The sequence below is a fragment of the Myotis nattereri genome (assembly GCF_964212035.1).
Source record: "Myotis nattereri genome assembly, chromosome: 11".
Lineage (NCBI taxonomy): Eukaryota > Metazoa > Chordata > Mammalia > Chiroptera > Vespertilionidae > Myotis > Myotis nattereri.
Window position 1 is genome coordinate 59,635,695 of NC_138086.1, and position 25,743 is coordinate 59,661,437.

At 44.5% G+C, this 25,743-nt stretch overlaps 1 protein-coding gene across 1 annotated transcript; it reads left to right on the forward strand.

Moving 5' to 3' along the window:
- Positions 1 to 604: 604 nt before the first annotated feature.
- GPNMB (glycoprotein nmb) lies at positions 605 to 24,062 on the forward strand (the record flags this gene model as incomplete). The annotated part of the gene is made up of 11 exons (XM_081101656.1): positions 605 to 674; positions 6,729 to 6,881; positions 7,603 to 7,746; positions 9,760 to 9,939; positions 12,278 to 12,436; positions 12,759 to 13,070; positions 16,215 to 16,313; positions 17,399 to 17,501; positions 19,776 to 19,990; positions 22,180 to 22,273; positions 22,746 to 24,062. The coding sequence occupies 11 exons, from the start codon at positions 605 to 607 to the stop codon at positions 22,891 to 22,893; spliced, it is 1,677 nt and encodes a 558-aa protein (XP_080957782.1). The 3' UTR covers positions 22,894 to 24,062.
- Positions 24,063 to 25,743: the final 1,681 nt, after the last annotated feature.

A 25,743-nucleotide genomic window follows, 5' to 3' on the forward strand; every position in this document is an offset into this window, starting at 1 on the left:
TCTGAGCAGCTGTTTCAAGCACCTTCTGCACAACATGTGTTATCCATGCACATAATTCACAATTTCAAGTGACCGAAGATACACACACACACACACACACACACACACACACACACACACACCATCTTCGCAGCCCTAGCCAGCACTGGGAGGAGCTGGTCATCTAGCTTAGAGCAAAGGAAACCTAATTGTGACATTTCAGCATGAGCTGGGTGAGTGAGTCAGTAAAGGAACAGCAGCAAGTTGATCATCCATGAGGCTGGAGATTCCGATTTTATTTGGCGAAGGACCTTAGAATAGGGTCCAAAGGGAAGGAAGTTACTAGGAAATTCTTTGGCACTGTGGAGTCGCAGCGTTGAAAGCGTGCCTCTCGAAAGCGAATAAACATGCTGAGAGCGAGTGAGTCAGAAGCACATGAATTGTAAGAGGTTGAACCCAAGAGGCCACATCAGGCAGTGCTGCTTAATACCATCACATGATCCGCCCCGAGGCCCACATTTAATTAAAAGGAGCGGGGTGCAGGAGAAGAGGCTGCTGTTTGCAGATGGAGCCGGAGGAGTTGGGAGCTAAGCCTTGATTGCTGGGTCCGGAGAGCAGGGTCAGCATGGAACGTGCCTACTGCTTCCTGGGGTGTCTGCTTCTGGCTGCAGGAGTGCCCCTTGATGCCGCCAAACGTGAGCGATTCTCAAAGTTTCTGTGTGTAACCCGTTCTCTGGCTAGGGGCTGCGTGCTGGGCTGTCTGGAGTAATGTCGTCTGAGCCAGAGCTAGACTCCATGCTCATCATTTCTTCTGGAAACCGCTGGGAATGTTGGAACCACAGCAAAAGGCCGCCAGCTCCGTTCTTTGCTTCAGGCTCATAGAAACTAATAACCGTGCAGCCTCTCTCTGATGGAGGTTTTCTTTGTTTGTTTATTTATTTATTTATTTTCCCCCGTCACAGTTGGGACCTACTGTCTTGCCAGACAGGGGAGGGCGGGGGTGCGAGGGGAACAGTCTCTGGCCTGAGAACAGAGCAGCGCTTCCCCCCTGAACTTTGGTTTCAATCCGGCAGGGTAGAGCGCTCAGGTCAATGGGCCCCGAATCTGGAGACAAGCTCTCTAACAATCCCAACCCAGAAGCCCACCCCCAGAGATTTCTCCCCAGAGCTGCGTGAACTCGCGGCCGCTATGGTGAGGTTACTGCGAGAAGAGCTGGAGCCCAGGCCTCTATTCTGGTTTGTACTGCAGGTTGGCGACATGTTAACAATACAGATGCCCAGATCCCAGAAACAAGAATCTTTGGAGGTGGGTCGGAGCACCCTTATTTAAAAAGCTCCGCCCTAGCCGGCTCGGTGGATAGAGCGTCCGCCTGTGGACCCACGGGTCCCAGGCTTGATTCTGATCAAGGGCACGTACCTCGGTTGCAGGCTCCTGCCCCGGCCTGGGCCCTGGTCAGGGCGTGCAGGAGGCAACCAATCGACTTCGATGTTTCTCTCCATCTTTCCCTCTCTCTTCCACTCTCTAAAAATCAATGGAAAAATACCCTCGGGTGAGGATTTAAAAAACAACAACATAAAAAGCTCCTCTTGTGAGTGGAGTGCAAAGCCAGAATTTGAGCCATTTAGGTCAGATGCAGCCCACTGGTCCAGTCCAGGGGTGGGTGGCGATGGTGGCCCCGTGCTCTAGCAGTTAGAGTGGAGCAGGAGTGAGGTGTGCATCACCCAGAAGGGCCACCCCACCTGGCTCCAGAAGGCATTCACTGGATGAGAAGTCAGGGATCCTGGTTCTGCCGGGGGCTTCACCGGGTCCAGGGGAGGGAGGCGCTGATAAAGGACCGCATCTGCATCCCTCCGTCGCTCAGGTCATCCCCACAGCACCTTCGTGGAGCAGCCGGTCCTCGCCCAGTCAACAGGCGAGGACACCAGAGCCCGGCCTGCTGCTCCCCTGCTCGGCCTGAGGGAGCAGCATCTCGGACCCTTGGCCAGAGGGGCCTGCGCACACATCCTTCCCGCCGCCTCCTTGCGGGAGAGAAGTGTCTGTAATTAAGTTGTCCTCACAGAGTGGGAACCCGAGAGAGGAAGGAGCAGGAAACTGCTGGCAGCCCTGGAGGGCAGAGTGCGTGTCCCTGGGTCTGGGGGGCCCAGGCAGGGCGGGACGTGAGAAGGGGGCGCTAGGGGTGCAGGAGCCCCAAGGTGGGGGCAGGGAGTGACATTTGGGGGGAAATAGAGGGAAGTGGCCAGAGGCATGACCAGTTCTGTTCAGGTCCAGGGAGACCCTGCCCCGCCATCTCCTGGGACTGGGCCCCTTGTCTTTGACCAGGGACTGGGGTGGGTGCCAGGGCCCGAGAGCACTGGCCTGTGTCGGCCTCACGTGGCTTGTCCATAGCTGGGGAGGCCGGCGTCGTGATGATCCCGTTTCCCAGACCAGGAAATAGGCCACAGAGAGGCCAAGAAACTGGCCCCAGGCCACACAGCGGGTAAGGGGAAGAAGGCCGCTGCCACCCACTGTCCTTCCTGCGGTGGCACGGCCGTGGGCTCCCTGCCAGCCGTGGGCAGGCACAGTGACTTAGCTCCATGCAGCTTTCGTTTCCTCCTTTGCCAAACTGGGTAAAGGGGTTCTTGAGAGATCTGCTAATGACAGGCGCTTGGAGTGGGAAACCTACAAGGTGGCGATTGTCTTCCTCAAAGAACCTCCTGGGTGACTCCCCAGGAGTCCGGGAGGTGGAGGGACCGAGAACTGACCGGTCAGTGGAGGCCTGCGCCCAGCTCTAGCCTCCTTTCCACCGACACCCCTTTGCTCTGCTCAGTGAAACAGATTAGCGGGTTGAATCTCTCCGTTGATTTGAGAGGAGCCCCAGCCCGTTAGGCAACATAACAAAACCCTGATGTTCCTGGCTCCTCCTGGCCCTAAACCAGAGCTTCTGGCCACAGGAAACGGGATGGGTAGGATTCACCGCGTTTCACACGCTAAGGGATCCTTACCGCTGTCCAATCACAGCCCTGGGAGGAGGGAGGGAGAGGAAGGTGCTGACAAGCTGGTTAAGGATCAGCCTCAGCCGCAGTTGGCGATGGGCGAGCAGGGAGGCCAAAGTGCCCACAGGAAAGCCAGGGCTGAGCTGGGAGTGACTCCATTGACCTTCACACGTATCCCCACGCCCAGCACACCTCTCTTTTTCCCCTTCTAGTCTGCTTACTATTGGGTGTTTTTTCTTCTTCTACTTTTAATTCAACTTTTAACTCTGAGGTCATTGTAGATCATATACAGTTGTAAGAAATACTACAAAGAGATTCCCCAGTGCCCTTTACCAGGGTTCTCCCAATGGTAACGTCTTATAAAACTAGTGTATGATATCACAATCAGGATATTGACATTGATACAATCAAAATACAGACAGTTCCATCACCACAAGGGTCCCTCATCCCTTTAACAGCCAAACCCACCCAGCCCTAGCCCCTAGCAACCACCAATTTATTTTCTATATTTATATGTTATGTAAATTGCATCGTTACAGAATGTCATCTTTGGGAATTGGATATTTTTTTAACTCAACGTACTTTATTGACGATGTTGCACGTGTCAGTAGTTTGTTCTTTGTTATTACTGAGTGGTATTCCATGGCATGGATGGACCACACTTTAACCCTTCACCCAGTGGGGGATATCTGGGTTGCCTCAGCTTGGGCTGTTTGAATAAAGCTGCTAGGAACATTCATGTCCAGGTTTTTATGTGAACATAAGTTTTCTTTTCTCTGGGATAAATGCCCAAGAGTTCAATTGCTTAGTTGCATGGTAATTACATGTTTAGTTTTACAAGAGACTGCAAACTGTTTTTCCAGAGTGATTGTACCATTTTACATTCCCACCAGCCATGTATGAGTGATCTGGTTTCTTCCCATGGTCACCTACATTTGATATGTCCCTATTTTTCATTTTAGTAATTCTGAAAGGTGTTTAGTGGTGTCTCATTGGGCTTGTAATGTACATGTCCCTACTGGTTGGCGATACTGAACATCTTTTCATGTGTTTCTCTGCTGTCTGCACAACCTGTTTAGTGAAATGTCTGTTCAGGTCTTTTAATTGGATTGTTTGAGTTTTAACATTGAGTATTGAAAATTCTTCATATATTCTAGATATCAGTTCTTTCTTGGAAATGCGGTTTGCTAATATTTTCTCCCAGTGTGTAATTTGCCGTTTCATCCTCTTCACATGGTATTTCACAGAGCAGAATTTTTTTCATTTTAATGAGGTCTCATTTATCATTTTTTCCCTTCAATGGGTCGGATTTTTGGTGTCACGTCTAAGAATTCTTGTCTAGCCTGGAGCCTGAAGACCTCTCCTGGGCTTTCCACATTTTTATAGCACCATTTGCTGGCTTTCCTCCATCAGACTGCTTTTGCATCTTTGTAAAAAATCAGGGCATTTTTGTGTGGATCTATTTCTGGGTTCTCTATTCTGTCCCATGGACCTACGTCTATTTCTTGTCACTCTCCTTTTAATTTTGTATTTTTCCTTGACTTCTGACATTTAACATCAGAAGAAAGATCTGCTTTGATTATGTTTCTGGAAACACTGCCTTTCTCTCAGGAGCTGAGGAAAAGGGAGATTCTTGAGAACAGTGGGAAAAACCGGTTCTTGGAATCAAAAGGTGTGAATCTTCATTTCTCCTCCATTAAAGATGATCCTGAGTGGATCCTCTCACTTCTCTGAGCCTGAATCTCTTCATCTATAAAACAAGGGGTTTTGAACTAACTAATCTTAGTTTTTTCCAGACTGAACATTCTACCATTCTGTGACTCAGTTCGAGTAAATTTCCAGTTACAAACATTTATTGATAAGCATGCATTTCCTGCCCTTGCTTAGTAGTATCATTTTTCCAAATAGGAACAATCTCATAGAATCACAGGACATTTGGTTTTCGTCTGATTTGAAGGCCCAGATAAGACATGGCCTGGGGTCACCCAGCCTGTCTAGTAGCTGAACCAAGACTAGAGACCAGATTCTGTGACTCCCAGTTCAATGTTCTTTCCTATTCCATCTGCCTCCCTTATAAGAAGGGAACAACACACCGCTCCCTTCTCCTTCCTGGAAGGAGGAACAGAAGACAGAGGTAGTGGCATCCATTCCATACACTCCTCTGACCGCCTACCAAATACCACCCTCACGGAAAGCCTCTTCCAGGGTTTAAGAGAAGACAGCGTTTCTGGCCGTAAGAATCCACAACCACATCAAGAAATAAGACCATATGAATTGATGCAAAAACAGTTTATAATGGCGTATAATCAGGAGCTGACAGAGTTTTGGGCTGTAATGGATTACTTAAATAGGTTGAGTAAGACACTTAGTATCTCAATAAGTCCAAAAGTAGGCAAGACTAGCGCAAGAGCTCAGCAATATCATCCAGAACTGTTCATCCTTCCATTCTGATGTGCTGGCTTGCTTCCTCAGATTTGTGACTTCATGGCTAGGGCTACCCCAGCTCCAGGCATCACATCATTGCCCTACCATCTCCAAAATCTATTCTGAGTAGAATTACCTAAATACACCAAGTAAAAGATAGGGTGAATTTTTTAAAAAACCAACAATATGCTATCTATAAGAAATCCACATATATATATATACTGGTATATGATGGAAAAGGATGTGCCAGTTCAACACTGGGCATTAATATCAAGGTATTCTCAGAAGAAGGAGTATTACCAGAGATAGAAGTCAATTCCTCATGATAAAAGAATTTATGAAAAAGATTAAACATTCAGAGCTTCAAAATACATAAAGCAAAACCTGACAGAACTGAAAGAAGAAACTGGCAAATCCATCATAATAGTTGAAGATTTCAACATTCCTCTCTCAGTAATTGAAAAAAACAAGTAAAAAAAAAAAAAAAGCCAAAACCGGTTTGGCTCAGTGGATAGAGCATTGGCCTGCGGACTGAAAGGTCCCAGGTTCGATTCCGGTCAAGGGCATGTACCTGGGTTGCGGGCACATCCCCAGTAGGAGGTGTGCAGGAGGCAGCTGATCGATGTTTCTCTCCCATCGATGTTTCCAACTCTCTATCTCTCTCCCTTCCTCTCTGTAAAAAATCAATAAAATATATTTAAAAAAAAAAAAGAAAAGAAAAAACAAGTAGACAGAAAAACAATAGGAACCTTGATGTCTCAAAAAACACTGCCAACCAACCTGACATAAATAACATTAAAATCAAACACTTTGCTCAACAACTGTAGACTATACAAGTGCCTATGGGACATTTACCAAAACAGACCATATGCTGGGCCACAAGAAAAGTAGATTGTTCAGTAGTGGGCTGTCCACTATGCATCTCTTGGAATCCTGGAGGCATTCCTGGGCCTGGCATTCCTTTAGCCAAGTGAACAATTCAGGATGGGAAAAGATGCAAAAATTGATCTGAAAACTATTGGTATCTGTGTTTTCCTGATGACATTGTGTAAATCAAAATATTCAGAGGAGATGTGTTGAACAAACAAATGATGGCTAAGAAATGCTGACTTTCAAATTTTTCTTTGATTCATCTAACGTACATGAAGTTATAGTGTCTGAATACTTGTATTAAAGGTATTTCCAGTGGAGATTTAAAAAAAACAACAAACCTTAACCTGTTTGACATATTGGAAATATTATGTATGTTCTTTCTAACCTTATGGAATAAAAAGTGACTTTAACCATTGTTAGGTAAGTATTAAACGAGGAATAGAGTTGACTAAATAATTGGTTTTTCAAATATTGATACAGGATTTCATGATGTGCTGAGCAATGAAAGAACTTCTGGTCATCTGAGGAAGCACAGCCAATTAAATGGTTGGTCTTCAGATGAAAATGAATGGAATGAAAAACTCTATCCAGTGTGGAAAAGAGGAGACCCGAGGTGGAAAAACTCCTGGAAAGGTAAGTGGAATGATTCAACCCAAACAACTGTCACTTCCTATTTAAGTCCGTCTGAGATCATGGACTTGGAAATCACGTGGCTTATGTTTCTTCTGTGAATGACAGTGCTCTAGGCATCTGGATTTGGCAATCTCTCTTTTATCTCAACACATCACTTTCTAAGTCACACATACACACGCAGTTTGATCTCCTTAGAATTTACAAGTTTATGGTTTTTGGAAGACTTTAGAGAGTGAGCAGGTTTAGTCTCAAACCTATTTAACGAATGTGTGAACAGTCCTCTCCAGATCTGAGACTCCAGAGTAGTTTTTGATCATCTCAACACTGTGGCTTGTCAGGAAGTGAGTATCTTTCTATTCACATGAATGAATGACTTCTTCATTCATTGGTTTTGAGTTTTAAAAAAAATATGAACTTTTAGTACTTGGCTTCTCAATCCAATTAAGCAGATTTTAAAACTTATTTTAAGTGAATGTTCTTTCTGTGTTTAGAGAATTTTTTAACTGGTCTGACTTTTATTATTTATTAATTCCTTTTATTATTTATCTTTAGAATGTTGTATTCTGATAACAACGTTAGGAATCCATAAAATAAATTAATTTATTGTAAAGGGGCATAAGGATCCTCTGGCTGGTCCTTAGAATTAGATGTAACTTGATGTCATTCATCAGTGAAAGGAAAGAGATGCTTGATCATGGAGCTCCATTTTTCTTTGCCCTAGGAGGCCAGGTGCAGGCGGTTCTGACCAGTGATTCCCCAGCCCTGGTGGGCTCAAATGTAACATTTGTGGTGAGCCTGGTGTTCCCCAGATGCCAAAAGGAAGATGCCAACGGCAACATAGTCTACGAGAAGAACTGCAGAGATGGTAAGGAAAGTTATTCACTTCACAGGAACACGCTAGTTCTCCGAACTACTGGAGACCCAGCTCAGAAGCCTTGATCCTCGCAGGAGCTGCTCCCGTAAATGCAAGATGCTGCTGCTATCATCCCATGTCACCCTCTCAAGTTGATGATGGGGAGGGTGAGAGTGTGATTCTACTCAGTCCCTTCACCATTAGCCAATGATGACTAATGATGACTTTCAGCAAACGGATGACTCTTTGCTACTTGGAACCCTCTTGTCAAGCTCAGTTTTTTCTTAGTGTCCAGGTGATTGGACAGAGAATACCTTGTTGATTCTCACGTTTTGGTTTTATTACTTGGAATTCTTTTGGCTACTCAAGGAATAGCCAATTTGACAGATGTTTGCTGCTTAGAGTCATTCTGCTCACAGGTATTTCTTAAGCAAGTGCTGTGTGGCTAGCACCAATGACAAAATATCTCATTTTGGATTTGTTTTGCATATAGTTAAAGCAGATAAGTTCCTCGTTAAAGAGTGAAAATACACACAAATACATTAAGGGAAATTTTCTCGTTGGAACTGTACATTCTTAAAAATGCCAAGCTAATTACCGGGATTCTCCAATCAGTGACAAGGCTATTAAATGCATCTAATGATCTAATTTTATCATTTAGAACTTCAATTAAATGGTCAACATGTTCATTCCTTATTAATTTATCATATTCCTATGAGGAAAACACTAGATTCTGTACAGAACAGGTTTGATAGTTAAAAAGTGTTGTATTTAAAATTCTATAGCATTTTTCTCTTTTTTCCTAAAAAAATATGCTGATTCGTATGAATGTTTCAAATGACAATCTAGCCCTCTGAGCATTTTTTGTATGAAAGAGTTCCTTTGACTTATGAAAATTCTAATGAAATATTGATCACCACTACAAAGGCCTGGGGATCAGTAAAGAAATGACTGACTCCAGATGTAGGGCAGGGTTGCAGGTGAGCTGGGGTATCTCCCAGCATGGGGGAGGGGGGTGCTCAGAGACTGATGGGGACCTGTCACAAGGACACAGAAGCCGGCTTGAAGGGGCTCTCACTGGCCCTGTTTGAGTCTATTGAAGAATAAAAATACTAATTGCTGTAATGGATTGATAAATAAAAAACTCCGTAAATGTCAGTGACATAAAATACCAAGAGTTGTTCTAGATGAAAAACAATACTGATTGTGACTTATTTAAAACGAAAAATGTCATACGTACAGAAAAGTACTAGTAGAAAGTAGGGTACACTGAACAGCCAAACACCCTACCTAGCTTCAACAATTTAAACATTCTGGATATTTGTGGGGTTTTTTGTTTGTTTGTTCTCTCTCTCTCTCTCTCTCTCTCTCTCCTTCCCACCCTCCCCTTCCACCTCCCTCCCTCCCTTCCTTCTTTCCTTTCTTCCTTTCTTTCTGAAACAAAATAGCCAAATGTAGTATGTGACCTTGATTACTGTGGGAGGTGGTATGGCTTGTGCCTGTGTAAGAGAATGCCCTTATGCTAAGGAAATGGGTGCTGAAGTCTTTAGGAGTGGGCAGTCATGATGTACACTGAGTCAGGAAGAAAGGCTACAGATAGAGTGTATCCAAATAAGAAGAAAAACTACCTTCAGTTTGGTTTGAATACAGTTGTGATTTGGAGACTCAGTGTGAAGATAAAGTATATGGAGTGAGATCTCTAGATCAAGCATGTCAAACTCAAAGGCTAACACGGGCCAAACAAATGAGGCATGTGGCCCACAGGCCGCGAGTTTGACATGCTTGATCTAGATTGAACATTCCTGATTTTTGTTCTATATACTTACTGAAATTGAACATATATAACATATACAGAAAAATGCACAGATCATAAATGCACCATTGAATGAATTCTAAATATTAGGGCTATAGTTGTTCAACTATATTTAAACTAGATTTGAAAAAATATGAAAAGTGTCTAATTCAATGATGAGCATTGAGCAGTCTGATCCAGACGATGATCACAGTTTTTCTTTCTCTGCTTAGGAATGGGCCCATCTGCTGACCCGTATGTTTACAACTGGACAGCGTGGGCCGAGGACGCTGACTGGGGAAATGACACCAACCAAAGCTACCACGTGTTCCCCGACGGCAGGCCTTTCCCGCACCACCACCACCACCACCGGTGGAGGAAGTGGGGTTTCGTCTACGTGTTTCACACACTTGGTTGGACTTTTACAAACCCCTTTAGCTTTTCCTTTATCTTTCCTTAAAATTTAAAAATTTGTCTCTTTTCTTATTCTATAATCAAGAATTAATAACATTGAGAGTTTAATCACAGTTAACCTGTTAACTTTCCTTAGCTGGGATGTATATGGCTTAGTCTTGCCAAATTTCCAGGACACCAAAGAATTAAAAAGAGGGGGGGAACCCCTGATTCAGCTTTCTTTGTTAAAACAAAACTCATTTTTTTTTCTGTCTAAAACAGTAATCTAAAAAAAAAATACTAATATTTATTTATTTATTTTTAATATATTTTATCGATTTTTTACAGAGAGGAAGGGAGAGGGATAGAGAGCTAGAAACATCAATGAGAGAGAAACATCGATCAGCTGCCTCCTGCACATCCCCCACTGGGGATATGCCCGCAACCCAGGCACATGCCCTTGACCGGAATCGAACCTGGGACCCTTCAGTCTGCAGGCCAACGCTCTATCCACTGAGCCAAACTGGTCAGGGCTACTAATATTTATTTATTTGAATGGCACACAGATGGGCATTTGTTGATTTATTCTTTAATTTTTTATATTGTCAAATGAATTTTTAAGAATTAAAGGAATGGTTTTTTTAGGAAATTTGGAAAATGCAGAAATGTACAAATGAAAAATCAGTCACCCATAATTAATACCAGAGGTTATCACTGTTAACATAATGGTGTTTTCTTTATTAGTATTTCTTGATTACGATTATAATGTACACACATTTTTTCTTAATGTCACGAGTATTTGACGACATCATTAAAATTCTGTATATACATTATTTTAATGACTATATAATATTCCATTGTGAAGAAATAACATAATCTAGCCACTGCTCTTCTTTGGCACAAATGGTATCCACTTTGCATTATTGCTAGAAATTTAGGTTATTTCTAGCAAAGCTGCTAAGTCCTTAGTTAAAAATGTCACCAGGTGCCACCTGGCTCTGAGGATTTGAAAATTGCTACCAATAGTGCAGCCTCCAAATTTCTAAATGTTTTGTCTTTTATTTCGTAAATTAGAGAAAGCTTCTCTTTCTCCAATTAACTATTTGCAAATCAAAACAAAATATTAATAATGCATTCTGATCGAACGAAGTACAAAATACCTGTCAAATATTATGCCATCTATTTAAATCAGTTGATTCAAAGCTGACTTTTTTCAATGCATGTCTGGCCCTTTGTCTGTCACCTCACCCAGTGTCATGATTTCTTGGACCTGACATGGAGTTTTCACGGAGTCACTTACGCTTACTGACACTCAGAGTCTGTTTAGCCTGGTTAACATCCACTAACTTAACTAGTTAAGATGTCTTTATTTGCGATCAGCTTTTAGCCAGGAATTTTTGGTTTTCTAACAAGACTATTTTGAATTCTCATCTTCTGCTGAGGTCTTAGAGTTAACTGATATTGTCCCTCAACTAAGCATTGCCCCTGAGGTCTCTCTCTCAGTGCCAGAACTAACATTTTCCTCACATATAATACACCACCTCAGAGACTCCATCAGAACTGCCTCTGCATGTCACGGTACGGGGGGTTCCAAATTACACATCCCTGAGAAGTCTAGTGTATTTTCTAACACCTTTGACCAGGCGATAAACATGGTCTTTCACCACCCCCACCTCACAAGCATCCATCTTACAATACCTGTCATTCCAATGACACAGCTATACCAGGTGACTCAAAAGGATGAGAAACACCCTTGTGCCCTGAAGGAGAGGAGTCCCTTTCACTGCCGGACAGCGGCAGTTAGATTAAAGGTTAGGGTTCAGAAAGAAAAAGAATGGCTCCAGGGTGCCCTAGAATGCTTTTATAGAACCGCTCTGCTCCTTTTTATACCCACCCCACCGTCCATCACTTACTGCCTATTTATACGCAGATACTATTAGAAAGTGGAGGATTCCAGTCCCCTTTAAAAAAAAGAAAAAAGCTTCTTAATAATATAGCCAAAATAGTAATATTATTACAAAAATAAGGTTGGTTCTTGGATATATTTTTAAAACGCCATTGGCCGCTTCACCATTACATTAAATGTATTTCCTGTGGGAAAGACATCTATTTCAAGTGCCAAGCCACTTATTTATAGTAAGTGTTTATTTACGAACCAACGACTGCATTATCCCACCGAACGGCTCTGTTCGTTTTATTTAACTGTGGGTTTGTTTTATAAAGTTTTATGTAACAACCCTTCCTGGTGCCCCCTCCCCAGAGCAATCTCAAAATGTCCGTGGCTCGTCGTTAAGAAACAACTTCCTATAAAGGTCATGTAACAGTAAGCAGCACCTAACCGTTTCCGCCCTCGCACAGGTCAGTATTACCAGAAACTGGGACGGTGTTCGGCGAGCGTTTCTATAAACACAACCAACGTGACGCTTGGCCCTCAAGTCATGGAAGTAGCTGTCTATAGGAGAAACCGAAGGACATACACTCCTGTCGCAAAAGTGAAAGATGTGTACCTGGTCACAGGTGAGTGGTGTGAACGCTCAAGTAACTGAGGAGGGAGGAGGCCCTTCGTTCTGATGGTGTTAGTGGGCTCAGAAGCAGTGAGAGCCGAGTGTTCTGGGCGGGGTTACCATTCATCTGGACTCCTCCTCCAACTTAAATTCAAGGATGTGCTCCCTCTGTTTTCCAGATTAATGTGGGGACACTCTAGAAAAACTTACCGAGGAAAAAGAAAAGTGATGCTGAATTATCCCTAATTTAAAATTTTAACCTAAAAGTGTTACTGAAGTCATCCACTTAAAAACCAAGCAATCATGCATTCTTTGTATGTATCTATATCTTTTAGATCAGATTCTTGTGTTTGTGAATATGTCCCAGAAGAATGATCGAAATTCCTCTGACGAAACCTTCCTTAGGGACATTCCCATTCTGTTTAATGTCCTGCTTCACGACCCCAGCCACTTCCTGAGTGAGTCTGCCATTAACTACAAGTGGAACTTCGGGGACAACACTGGTCTGTTTGTTTCCAACAATCGCACTTTGAATCACACGTATGTGCTCAACGGGACTTTCAGCCTTAACCTCACTGTGCAAGCTGCAGTGCCTGGACCTTGCCCTTCACCTACACCCAGACCTCCAAAACCCACTCCTTCTTTATGTAAGTGTTTTCCAGGTGATCTTTGGGGAGGGGGGGAGTGCCTTGACTGCTAAAAAAAATGGCATGTAAGTTAGAGTGCAACATCCCTAGTTAAAAGGGTTGTGTAGAGATTCTGCAAAAGTCTTTTGATTTTTAAAGCCATTTTATCACTATTTTAAGCTATTAGAATATGGGCGAAAGGAGAATGTGCTCAAAGACACTTTGCAGGTAAACGTTGGTGACTTGTAAACCACTCTTTGACCTTCCTGGTTTTCACTGGCCTCAGTCACGTGCACAGGTGACAGGTGCTTCCCTCTTCTAGCTCACACATTCTTGTTCGTCTCCCAGAGTTTGTCGCTGAGAAGACACACTGGCGCCTTGTAAACATTCAGGCCATCCCACTTTCTTTCCTCCCTCCCCCTTTTCTCGCCACTTCCATTCTCCTCCCTGCGCTGCCCGCATCCACTCACTGTCCCATGAAGACACAGCCACACCTAAAAGCTCTTCCTAAATGGCCCAAAAGGAATGTACCTTCAGAATATTTCTTGACCAGCAAGCTGGAAAGACTCCAGACATTAAAACTGTTCCGGCTATAAAGCTTAATTAATTAAATTCCACCCTCTACTAACAGTACATGAGGACATTCAGAAGTTCTTAAGCATCTACATTGGGAAGCCTCAGCTTCCCTTCCCCACTCAGCCATTAGCACATCTTAGCACCCCAGGATCCAGGGGATTGTAATAGGCTGACATCCTCTCATTGGACACAAGAGGGCGCCATCACCAAGCCCAGAGGGACCACGCCATCGTGATGTCTAAACGTGTCATTGTTTTTACCAAAAACCTGTTTGTTATCAACAATAAACTATCATAATAGTGTTATTGATAAAATGAGATATTATTAAACCAAACATATGTAAATCAAGACACTATAATTTATTACTAATTGTATTCTTTAAAATATATTTTATTAATTTTTAAAAATATATATTTTATTGTTTTTTTACAGAGAGGAAGGGAGAGGGATAGAGAGTTAGAAACATCGATCAGCTGCCTCCTGCACACCTCCTACTGGGGATGTGCCCGCAACCCAGGTACATGCCCTTGACCGGAATCGAACCTGGGACCTTTCAGTCCGCAGGCCGACACTCTATCCACTGAGCCAAACCGGTTAGGGCTATTTTATTAATTTTTATTTATTGATTTTAGAGAGAAGAAACAAGGCAGGGGGAAGGGAGAGAGAGAGAGAGAGAGAGAGAGAGAGAGAGAGAGAGAGAGAGATGAAGAAACATCCACTTGTTATTCCACTTATTTATGCATTCATTGGTTGAATCTTACATGTGCCCTGACCAAGGATGGAGCCCACAACCTTGACAAATCCGCATGAAGCTCTAACCAACTGAGCTACCCGGCCAGGGCCCTTCTGTCTGTTAAAGTATTAGTTTTTCTCCATTAGCCCTTTAATCATACCTTGACTTTATAAATATAGACACAGAGATATAAACTTGATTTTAGGTGTGTCTGCAAAACAAGATGTGCATTTTTATAAGCATTCTACCAATGATTAAAGCAACTTTTATTATTTGGTCATTTTTAAAAGTTTTATTTTGAAGTATAGCAGAGTCATGATTCCATGCTCTAACTTGACAGCTAAATTCTGCCTGTCAAGAACCCTAAAAGAAGTTCTCTAGTTTCCTGGAAGCAGCCAGCCATCTTTAATACGCTATGCATACCAATCTATTGCTACAGAACATAGCGGTTAAATTCCAGGATTAAATGAATGATTACTCTGTAACTTCCGAAGGACCACTGTGAGACTCAGGGGACATCCCCAAGACTCTGCCACAGACCATCCTGCTGATAAACCACTGCATTTGAACCCAACATGGCATCGGAACCTTCCGGGCTTTATCCAAGTGGCATTTCCCAAAGTGTGTGCCATGGAACACTTGCTTCCAGAGATACTCTGAGAAGTGCTCTGAGAAGGCCCCTCAGAGCAGAGCAGCTTCTCGCTCAGTCCCCAGTCAAGGCTCTGAGGAGGCCTGGCGAGCTCTCCCACAGGGCTTCGTGCCTGCGTGTCCCTGTGGTAAAAAGGGGGCCCTTCTGAATGAAGCTTGGGTGCCCTTCCCACAAAACTGGGTCCATTTCATGCCTTCTTAAATTTTAGAGAAAGTAATGTTGCATTTTCAGTATCATACTTTCTTTCCAGTCTTTTTATCTTGTTAAAGGAATACCAACACCTTAATTAGAGCTTTTGAAATTATAACTAATTATCTTTTTATTGGGGTAAAATTGCTGTATCACATATTAATTTCAGGTGTACAGAGCATTACATTCTTTGCTTTAATCAGACTCAAAGGGTTGTTTTTCAAAAGCATCCTGTGCCCACTCCTTTTCTTCCCCATATCTCTGCTCACCAATAACTGAGGACTCTTAGAGTGTAAGTTTAGCAGCTATGAGACAGCCAAACAGGGGGAAAATTGCCTTCTTCCATGTTGCTTGTTTCTTAATCTATGATGCACCTACCTTACTATTTAAAATTATATATCTTATATGTGCTATAGCATACCGTATCTAAGTAGATGTATAGAAGTGCATGATGGGACAAGGAAACTGATGTTTATTAAGTACTTCCTAAGTGGCAGGTATGAGAACCAGGTTTTATATACCTCATCTCATTTAAGTTTCATAGTTCAACCTCACTAGGTCAGGAAGTATAATTCCCATTTTACAGATGAGTCCATTGAGGCAAAGAGAGGTGAAATAATATGCATGGTCTCAAGCAGCTAAAAACAAAGGATCTGGGATTTGAGCCCAGAAAACCTGCCTCCAAAATTAAAATATGTCCTTGTCTATGATGGCCTGCTTTATTTCATCATGACTGTTGTATCACATATTTAAAATGCCTTCTACCTTTCATTTGCTTCCTGTGTTTAAGCAAAATATGAGATTGTGTTTACTTACATAATTTAACAATTATAATGCCTTACAGCTCTCACATCTATATGCATCGTTACACGTTTAGTTCACATTTCTACAGCAATTTAAAAGTATAGGATTCTTGATGTTTTTCTAAAGAGCAGGCAGACAGGTGTTTAGATTTTTGGTTCTATCATGGACATCTTTTACAGCAACTAACCTAAACTCTATTATTCAAACTCTGCAGCACCCGCCGGGGACAGCCTGCTGGAGCTGGGGGAGGTTCCCGATGAAGACTGCCGGATTAACAGATACGGCCACTTCAGGGCCATCATCACAATTGTAGGTAAGACTAGCAGGTGAAGGGTGCTGGAGTCTACCTCAGGCCACCCACTCACTTCACTGACTCTGGCAGGTGCTGGTGGGGAGCAGGGCCACCCACTCTCTGTCCAAGGTGAGGCCGCGCATACACGAGCAAAGACTCTACTGGTGTCTAGATTCCCACCTGCCTGCCCAGCCTTCCCACCACATCCCAGTGGAAATGAGCCTTCCGTGAGGCCCACATACTGATGAGCCTGCCCAGGCCCTGAATCTCCGGCCCTGTGCATCCCGGAAACCTGAATGAATGAGCCTTGAAAGAAGGCCAATGACAAGTTCCCACAACTTCTGCTTTCTTCCCTAGCTGATTTCACAGTCAGACTTCTTGTATGTAAGAAAGGAGAGTGAACAGGCCACCACACACATTTGTGCATTTCAGGCACAGCCCACAAGCACCCAGCAGAGAAGACAGGTGGGGTCTGCAGCCAGGCCATGCACCCTGGGCCTCGGGGTGGGGGTAAAACCCACGCTGTGTGCCCTGGGGCTGAGCCCCTCATGAGCAAAGCTGGCCAAAGCCTGCACCCTGGGCTGCATCCCTCTAGGGCAGCCGTGGGCAAACTACGGCCTGCGGGCCGGATCCGGCCCGTTTGAAATGAATAAAACTATTGAAAAAAAAGACCGTACCCTTTTATGTAATGATGTTTACTTTGAATTTATATTAGTTCACACAAACACTCCATCCATGCTTTGTTCCGGCCCTCCGGTCCAGTTTAAGAACCCATTGTGGCCCTCGAGTCAAAAAGTTTGCCCACCCCTGCTCTAGGGGCACCTTTTCCTGGAACACCTGCCCAGAGCGGGTCCTACCTTCTAACACAGACACGGGATCCAGAAATGAAGAGCTAGGGTGGGCTCAAGAGCCATTCAGCTTGACTTTGAAAATGCTGCAGGGGCACCTATGCGAGGCGATGGGGTCGATTCCTGGATCCGGGGGTGTGGTGTGTGAGAAGGCTGTCTCTGTTTTATTTGGCCTCCTGATGTGTTAAGGAGTAGTTTGATTTGGGCTGGTTTCCCCTGTATGTTGATGTGTTTTTCCATGGGGGCTTGTTTTGTTAGAGGGAATTCTAGAGGTGAACATCGTGGATACGGCAGAAGTCCTGATGCCCCTGCCACAGCCCGAGGACCCCTTGATGGATTTCCTCGTGACCTGCGAAGGGACGTGAGTACTTCGCCTCTCTCAGCGGGCGGGTCAAGTGAGGACCCCGGGCCTGAGCAGAGGCCTGACTCCAGTCTCCCCGACTAAGTGGATTCATATTTCTAGTTCATCAGTAAGTCAGGACAAGGAAGGGCCCTACGAGGCCTTCTCAAGGATGCATTTGTTTTGCTAAAGTAGAGCAATGCTCATTACCTTTAACTGTTGATGAAGCTGAATAATAATTATTGACTGAACAGTTACTATGTTCTTACCAGTGTACATCTGTCCTCACACGATCCTGTGAGTCTCCTCATTTTACAGATAGGGCCACAGTAATTATAGAACTTGCCCCCATAGACAGTGGGTACCTGACAGCACATTTCACAGGTCAAGGTCTGGCTCAGAAACCCACTCTTTTTTTCCCCAATATGTTTTTATTGATTTTAGAGAGGGAGGAAGGGAGAGGGAGAGAGAGAGAAACATTGATATAAGAGAGAATCATGGATAGGCTGCCTCCTGCATGCCCCCTACTGGAGATCAAGCCTGCAACCCAGGCATGTGCCCCGACCTGGAATCAAACCTGCGACCTTTTGGTGCATAGGACGATGCTCAACCAACTGAGCCACACTGGCCACGGCAGAACCCCACTCTTAAGCTCCCTGAGGCTCCTCCAGAGTGTCAAGAGGCCAATGTGGAATAGCTGGGTCCTAGCATTAATTAACAGCAATGCCTGATAATCCTGTCTCTCTTTATAATTTACAAAGCTCCTCTAGTGCATTATATAATTTGGCTTCCTACGGTCTGATTATAACTATATATAATAGACTAACTAGATACTAGTGAATATATGTACTATATCAATTAATTGTTCATGAATTAACTGATTCACATACATGTAAATCCAGTGATTAAAATGTATGTGTATGTTGCCCTAGCTGGCTTGGCTCAGTGGATAAAGCGTCAGCCTGCGGACTGAGGGGTCCCAGGTTCGATTCCGGCCAAGGGCATATGCCTGGGTTGCAGGCTTCATCCCCAGTAGGGGGCGTGCAGGAGGCAGCAGATCAATGATTCTCTCTCATCATTGATGTTTCTATCTCTCTCTCCTCCCTTCCTCTCTGAAATCAATAAAGAAATATATTTAAAAAATAAATAAATAAAAATACTTGCTATTAAAAAAAAAGGAAAATGTATGTGTATGTAAATGTATAAATGAACAAGAAAGAGCGTGGGACGGTATAAAAATAGTAGCTAAGCCCTCACCGATTTGGATCAGTGGATAGTGTCAGCCTGGGGACTGAAGGGTCCCGGGTTCGATTCCGGTCAAGGGCATGTACCTTGGTTGCGGGCACATCCCCAGTAGGGGTTGTGCAGGAGGCAGCTGATTGATGTTTCTCTCTCATGGATGTTTCTAACTCTCTATCCCTCTCCCTTCCTCTCTGTAAAAAATCAATAAAATATATATATTTTTTAAATGGTAGCTAAGAAACTCTCCAGCTTGGGGACTGAGGGTTGACAGGAACTAGAGAAAAGCCGACTGAAGAGTGAGGCTGTGGCAGAGGCCAGGGCATGCCTCCATCGCAGCCCACGCCCCATGGGACCCAGCATCAGAGCCCTGTCTCTCCCTCCAGGAAGTCTACTCAGAAGTGAAACAGTGACCAAGACAGTCCTGCCTGGCCGGTAGCCTAGTGGTCACCAGCACAGCCAGCAGACATCTCTAGTTCAAGTCCCAGCTCCACCTCTGACTGCTGTGTGACCTTGGGCCAATTATTTTCTGTCCTGGGTGCTTCGTCCCTTGCTGCACTGGGATAAAGTTATTTTCCTCATAAAGTCATTGAGAGGAACAGACAGGCCACGTCATATATCTAAAATGCAGCGCCTCACAGGGTAAATACCGTCTACTCAGCTGTCGTCGCTGCTGTTGCTGTGTTTTCCTCTGCAGGAAGCTGGGCAGGGCCGGCTCCAGCATTTAATAATGTATTTGCCTGAGACCTACGCTGCCTGCACCTTAGAGAGTCAGAGGGTAGAGGGAATGGCTTGGGCTTCACACAGGGTCCAGCAGCCCCCTGCCTGCCTTGGTGGCACATAATTTCTTCCTGTTCCATCCCTGGACCTCACCTTCCGGACAATAAGGAGGAAACAGTAGCTCATTCCCAGGCTCATTTAAGGATAAATTACGTGACAATTTAACGTCGCATGGTTTGAGGAAAAATAAGGTGGATTTCAATTTTATAAAAATGATTTTTCCTTTAAAGCTGTTTCATCCCTCTCTCTCCCTCTCGGTGCCGTGCACGTCCTCAGCATTCCCACCGAGGTCTGTACCACCGTTTCGGACCCCGCCTGCCAGCTCGCCCAGGACACGGTCTGCAGCCCCGTGGAGGTGGCCATGGGCGACGCGTGCTTGCTGACCGTGAGACGGGCCTTCAGTGGCTCCGGGACCTACTGTGTGAACCTCACTCTGGGTGACGATGCGAGTCTGGCCCTCACAAGCACCCTGGTCTCTGTCCTGGGCAGACGTGAGTTCTGTGTTTTGGTTGTGGGAGCATTTCATAGTGTAGATAAAGGGCATCGCGTTTCATACTGAAGAGCTTTGTTATCAATGTTTAATTTTATTTCAACGCAAAGTTTATTGAACTCTTGTTAATGTGGGTTTGAGGACGGGCATTAAAATCCAACAGCAAATCTATTTAGGGAAGAGATGAGAGAGAGACCGAGTGAAATCATGGCCAAAGAAAGCTTTTGATGAAAAAAACTCAGCTCTGATCATGGAGCAGTAATCACAGGATCTGGTCACCGAATGCGCGAATGGATTCCTATGCCAAGGGGGAGTGCGAACCAACATCAACAAATAACAATGTTCTCCAGTTAAACCATGGCAAAGGGGAGGCTGGGATCAAGTTGTCATGAAAGCCGCTGGGCAAGGATATGAAGCCAAGAAGAGAAATAAGAAATCAAGTGGGGTGCTCGCTTCAGCAGCACATACACTAAAATTGGAATGACACAGAGAAGATTAGCATGGCCCCTTGAGTGTGGCTCTTCCACAAAATACCACGTGCGGGTGCACACGTACAGTGCGATTGAACCTTCGTGGCCCATGCACAGAAGTCGGTATTTTGTGGAAGAGCCACACTCAGGGGCCAAAGAGCCGCATGTGCCGACCACTGTCCTAGGCTATGAAGCTTCCTCGGTGCTGGCAAACCACTGTTCTCTTATCTGGATTCGATGTGAGATGCGTGTTTAATGCTTCTTGTAGTGAGTGATAACTTTAGGGGTGACCCGAGACATCTGTCAGAATCCAAATTAAGGACGTCCAGGAGAGCTTTGAATCCAGTGGGGCTGTCCCTTGGTGACTCAGGTATCACAGTCAGAATTCAGAAAAATAGATCATTGCTCAAAGGCAAATCCATAGACGCTCAGCTTTTACGCATTGATCCAATGAACATGCACGAAGCAGCTGCAATTCTTTCAACAGATTCTCAGTGAGCATCTACTCCGTGCCCAGCACGGCTCCAGGCACAGGCTATAAGGTTCTAGGTCGAGTAGGGAATGAGACGAAGAAGACCCCTGCTTCAGTGAGCAGACACGGAGCACAAACAGATAAGAAGGCATTGTGACAAAATCAGAGCAAGGCAGGACAGGGAGAGTGACTAGCATGGGAGAGAGGTGACAAATGCTGGCTTTTCAGATTGGGAGTTCGGGAGACTTTCTGCCAACCCAGCCGCTCCCACGTGGTGAGGGGCCTCCGCTGAACGGAGACCGGAATTTGAATCATGAGCAGACGGTTGCGATCCTTGCAGGCCACCTGCAGGGCCAGGGTTTTATTCTGTGCGTAAGGGGAACCACTGGTGGGATCTAAGCATGACTCTAATGGATGATTTCAGAAGGTCCTACTGACTGCTGAGTGCAGCAAGGGTCATTGGGGGTAAGAGATCTTCCCAGGGGAGAGGGCTGGTGGCTGGGACGGCAATGGTGGTGGCGGAGGAGATGGAGGGAAAATAGATAAACTCCAGTTATACTTTGGCGGTAGAGACAAGATTTGCTGGGTTCCTGGAGTACAGAGAAGACATAACCCTTGCTTCGTGGTTCTCACAATTTAATAGGAGAAAAAATGTGTGTAAGGAAGTAATTGCAACACAACGGGATTGAGGCAGAGGAAGAGAGGCGAGCAGTGACCAAGGAAGGGGCGACCGCCTCCTCATGAACGTCTGGAAGGCGCCTCAAAGGGGTGGACACTTGAGATGAGCTGGGGAAGAACATTCCCCACAGAGGGCGGGGGGATTTGAGGGTGTGGGGAGGATGGGCAACTCCCAGGTTTCCAGCACAACAGGTAGGTAGGTAGGTAGGTAGGTAGGTAGGTAGGTAGGTAGGTAGGGGACCATGAAGCCAGAGCCATGGGCGGGAGGATCAGGGAGCCCTCCCTCACCTGGGCGCTGCTGGGTCCGCTGAGACCTGAGCGGGTGTCTTCAGGACGTGACATCTCTCCCCTGAGCCCTTAACACAGTGTTCCAGACACGCTAACTCGTTCTCCAAATGGAAGATAAGCTGCCCCGCAGGCCATGTATTATTTAATGGAAAAGATCGCCGAAAGCCAGAGGGAGCCGTGTATCTTCTGAGAGCTCCCTTTGCCATTTATTTAATTGCACTACAAGCTGCATGTCCTCCAGGTGGAAGCTGTCGCTAATCTGGTCTTTCTTCTGTTTTTAAGGCCCAGGCTCCCCCGTGAGAATCGCGAGTGGTGCCCTGGCCTCCGTGGGCTGCTTGGCCATATTTGTCGCCGTGATCGCCCTGGTGGTGTACAAGTAAGTTGCTGGTTCTAACACTTTCCATCACTGTGGTACATTGTTGAAAATAAGTAGCAATGTGCTGCGCAAATGGGCCGTTTCCCCCTTTTTGGCTTTTAACCGTTTTGTGTGTAGGAGGAAAATCTTCCATTGAATGATGAATACCAAACTAGCCTGTTGATTTTGCTGCGGTTTGTTGTGTGTGTGTGTTTTTCTAATCCAAACAATGCTACCAGATGTCAGCCACTTAGCAAAATTGTGTCAGCTCAATATTTAACATGGAAGCTCAAATTATAGTAAACAGGCACATGTCTTGCATGAAGAAGAGGAAATAAACTTATTTCCAAAAGACATCCGTGTCTTAGTAAAAGCCATAGATTAGGTAAAACGAAATGAACCCTTTTGTACTTGGGCGTGTAAAAGCTTGGGGAAAAGTAATATCTTCCAGGTGGGGATGTTTTAAAAATCTTTCTAACACATTGCTTTTCAGAAAACGCAAGGAATACAAACCGATAGAAAACGGTGCTGGGATCAACGGCAAAGGCCTGAACGTTTTCCTGGAGCACGCAAAGGTCAAGTTCTTCCCCGGCAGCCAGGAGAAAGACCCACTGCTCAAGAACCAGCCAGGAATTCTTTAAACCTTCAGCCTGATTTCTGACCAACAGCTCGCTCTTCAGTGCCGTGTGTGTGAGCTGTGCTAGCGTAGAGGACTATCAACTTTTTTTCCTAAACGTTACTATAAAATATATACTGTGGTTTAGGGAGGTGTAATTTTTTTTATAGGTTAAATGACATTATAGAGAAGTGGAGAGACATTATATGGCATGCAGCCTCGGCAGTGTTATGGAACTGATGGAGTCGGTCAGCCGTGCTTTCTTTCATTATGATTTATGTTTGATTAGTAGGATCGACATACTGTGTCCAAAGAGTAGGTGGAGAAGGTACTATTCATCAGAGTGACCAGGTTGCCTGGAAGGCGAGGCTGGACACTTTCTAGCTTCCCATATACACACATGCGTACAATCAATGCACTGTACCCCTGTCCCTAAGCCCACGTTCCCAGGTAACTGACGCCTATTTCAATGAGCACGCATGAGCTCCCAACAGAACAGCAGGCCAAGCCTCTACTATGATGCAGATGCTTGTTACACTAAAATAATAATAATCATCATCATCACCTAATCAATGGGTGTGAATATTTTTGCGACAACCTGCTCTGCCCAACTGTGTAAAGAAATGGTATCCATTCGCTTATCCCATGGACAGTTAGCGCTTTCTGTATGTCAGGCATGTTGCTCCACAGATGGCCCGGCACTCGGTGTTGACGGTCTTGTGTGTGTGTGTGTGTGTCTGAGTTTCTATGCACTCCAGCGCATTTATTTGAAATTATATATGATGATTTTCCAAAGGAGACCCCTGGTTGTCCTACTACTTTCTCTATTTAAATGATATAGAAACTTGCCCTGGCCAGGTGGCTCAGTTGGTGGGAATATCGTTCCATATAACAAAAGGTGACAGGTATGATTCCCAGTCAGAGCACATACCCAGGTTTCGGGTTCAATCCCCAGTCGGGGCGAGTACAGGAGGCAACCGATCAATGTTTCTCTCTCATATCAATGTTTTTCTCTCTCTCTTTACCTTCCTCTCTCTCTAAAAATCAATGGAAACATATCCTCAGGTGAGGATTTAAAAAAAAAAGATACAGAAATTTGGTCAGTAAGGGTTTAACCTCCATTTGTAACTAAAACTATTTACCATATGTCAGACATGACATTTTTTCCCTCTCTTCCCTGGAAAATAAAGTATGAAAAGAGACAAGATCCTGGAATTGTAATTATTTTTTAATTTGTTGTTTGCCTTTGATTTTATTTATAATTTTGGCACATAGAACGTTGTTTAATGTGGCCCATGGAGCAAGAGAATTTCATAAGCATTTTATACTTTTAAATGTATATATTTAAAATTTCACAGTGTGTGAAATTTCAATAAATTTAATATGTAAGTGTATGTAATCAGGCCAATCTAAAAGAAGAGGTTTTCCATAAACAATTGTTCTGGACTCCTGAAACAGTCAGTAGTATATTAAAAATGAAGGCAAGAGGCTAGTTCTAAATCCTAGATCAGCAAACTTCTTCTGTAAAGGGCCAGATAGTAAATACCGTAGGTTTTGTGAGTCATACAGCTTCTGTCGCAACTACTCAACTCTGCTACCACATACATAAATGAAAAACAAGTTCAAGCAAACACCTTCTTACAAAAGCAGGTGGGCCCTCGCCGGTTTGGCTCAGTGGATAGAGTGTTGGCCTGCGAACTGAAAGGTCCCAGGTTCGATTCTGGTCAAGGGCACATGCCTGGGTTGTGGGCTCAATCCCCAGTTGGGGGCTTACAGGAGGCAGCCAATCAATGATTCTCTCTCATCATTGATGTTTCTATCTCTCTCTCCCTCTTCCTTCCTCTCTGAAATCAATAAAAATATATTGTTTTTAAAAAGCAGGTAAGAAGTCAGATATGCCCCACAGCCACCATTTCTAGACTAAAAGAGACTAGAGAGACACAGCAACTGAAAGCAGCTTAGGAGTCTGGATCAGAGTCTGCGTGGAAAGTCAAAAGGCTATGAAATCTATTCTTGGGACAACTAAGGGAAATTTAAGTGCATACATACTGGATGCCAGATGATCTTACGGAATTATTGTTAATTTTCTTAAGGAATGGTGAAGAATTTTACAAGGAGCTGGTGGAGATCAACATTTAGTCTTGTGCATTCACTTCATAGATGGCCTAGATGCCAAAAATTAAGCTATTTGTTCTGAAACCATCTCCGAAGTATAAAGAAATTGCAGAACATGAATTGTGATATTTCTCCCCATTTATGTCTTGGCTGCAGGTCTCTGTTCTCAGCCATGGGCTACTCTGCCTCTTGGGAGTCGTTGGTAATATTAGGAGGCATTTTTGGTTGTCACTACCAGGGTGAGGTGCTCCTGACATCTAGTTGGGAGAGGCTAGGAATGCTGCTAAACACCCTACAAACTAGAGCACAGCACCCCACAACAAAGCACCCCATATGATCTGGCCAAAACGTTAGAAACCCTGTCATGGATTAGTTGAAGAAACCCTTGACCTGATGTAAAGACAGAAGACGTGGATTCAAGTCCGGCCCTGCCACTTACAGGTGAGTAACCTGGGCAAGTTGTTTGACCTTTCTTGAGCCTCGGTCAAGAAATGGATCTGTAAAATGGATATGTGGTCCCTCCTTGCTTATTTCACAGGGCTGCGACAGATCCCTCTGAGAGAATGAACGGGCATGAAAGGCCTCTGTATATGGCACTGTGGTATATACCACTTTACGTGAGGCCTGAGGACCGACAGTGGAAAGATGCTTTGTCATCTCTATGATGATTCGGAGGCCAGGACATTAGTACCTACACAGAAAAGTATTATCAAGTTGCAACAGAATCCCTTGGAGGTTAAAACACAGACGCCTGAGCCCC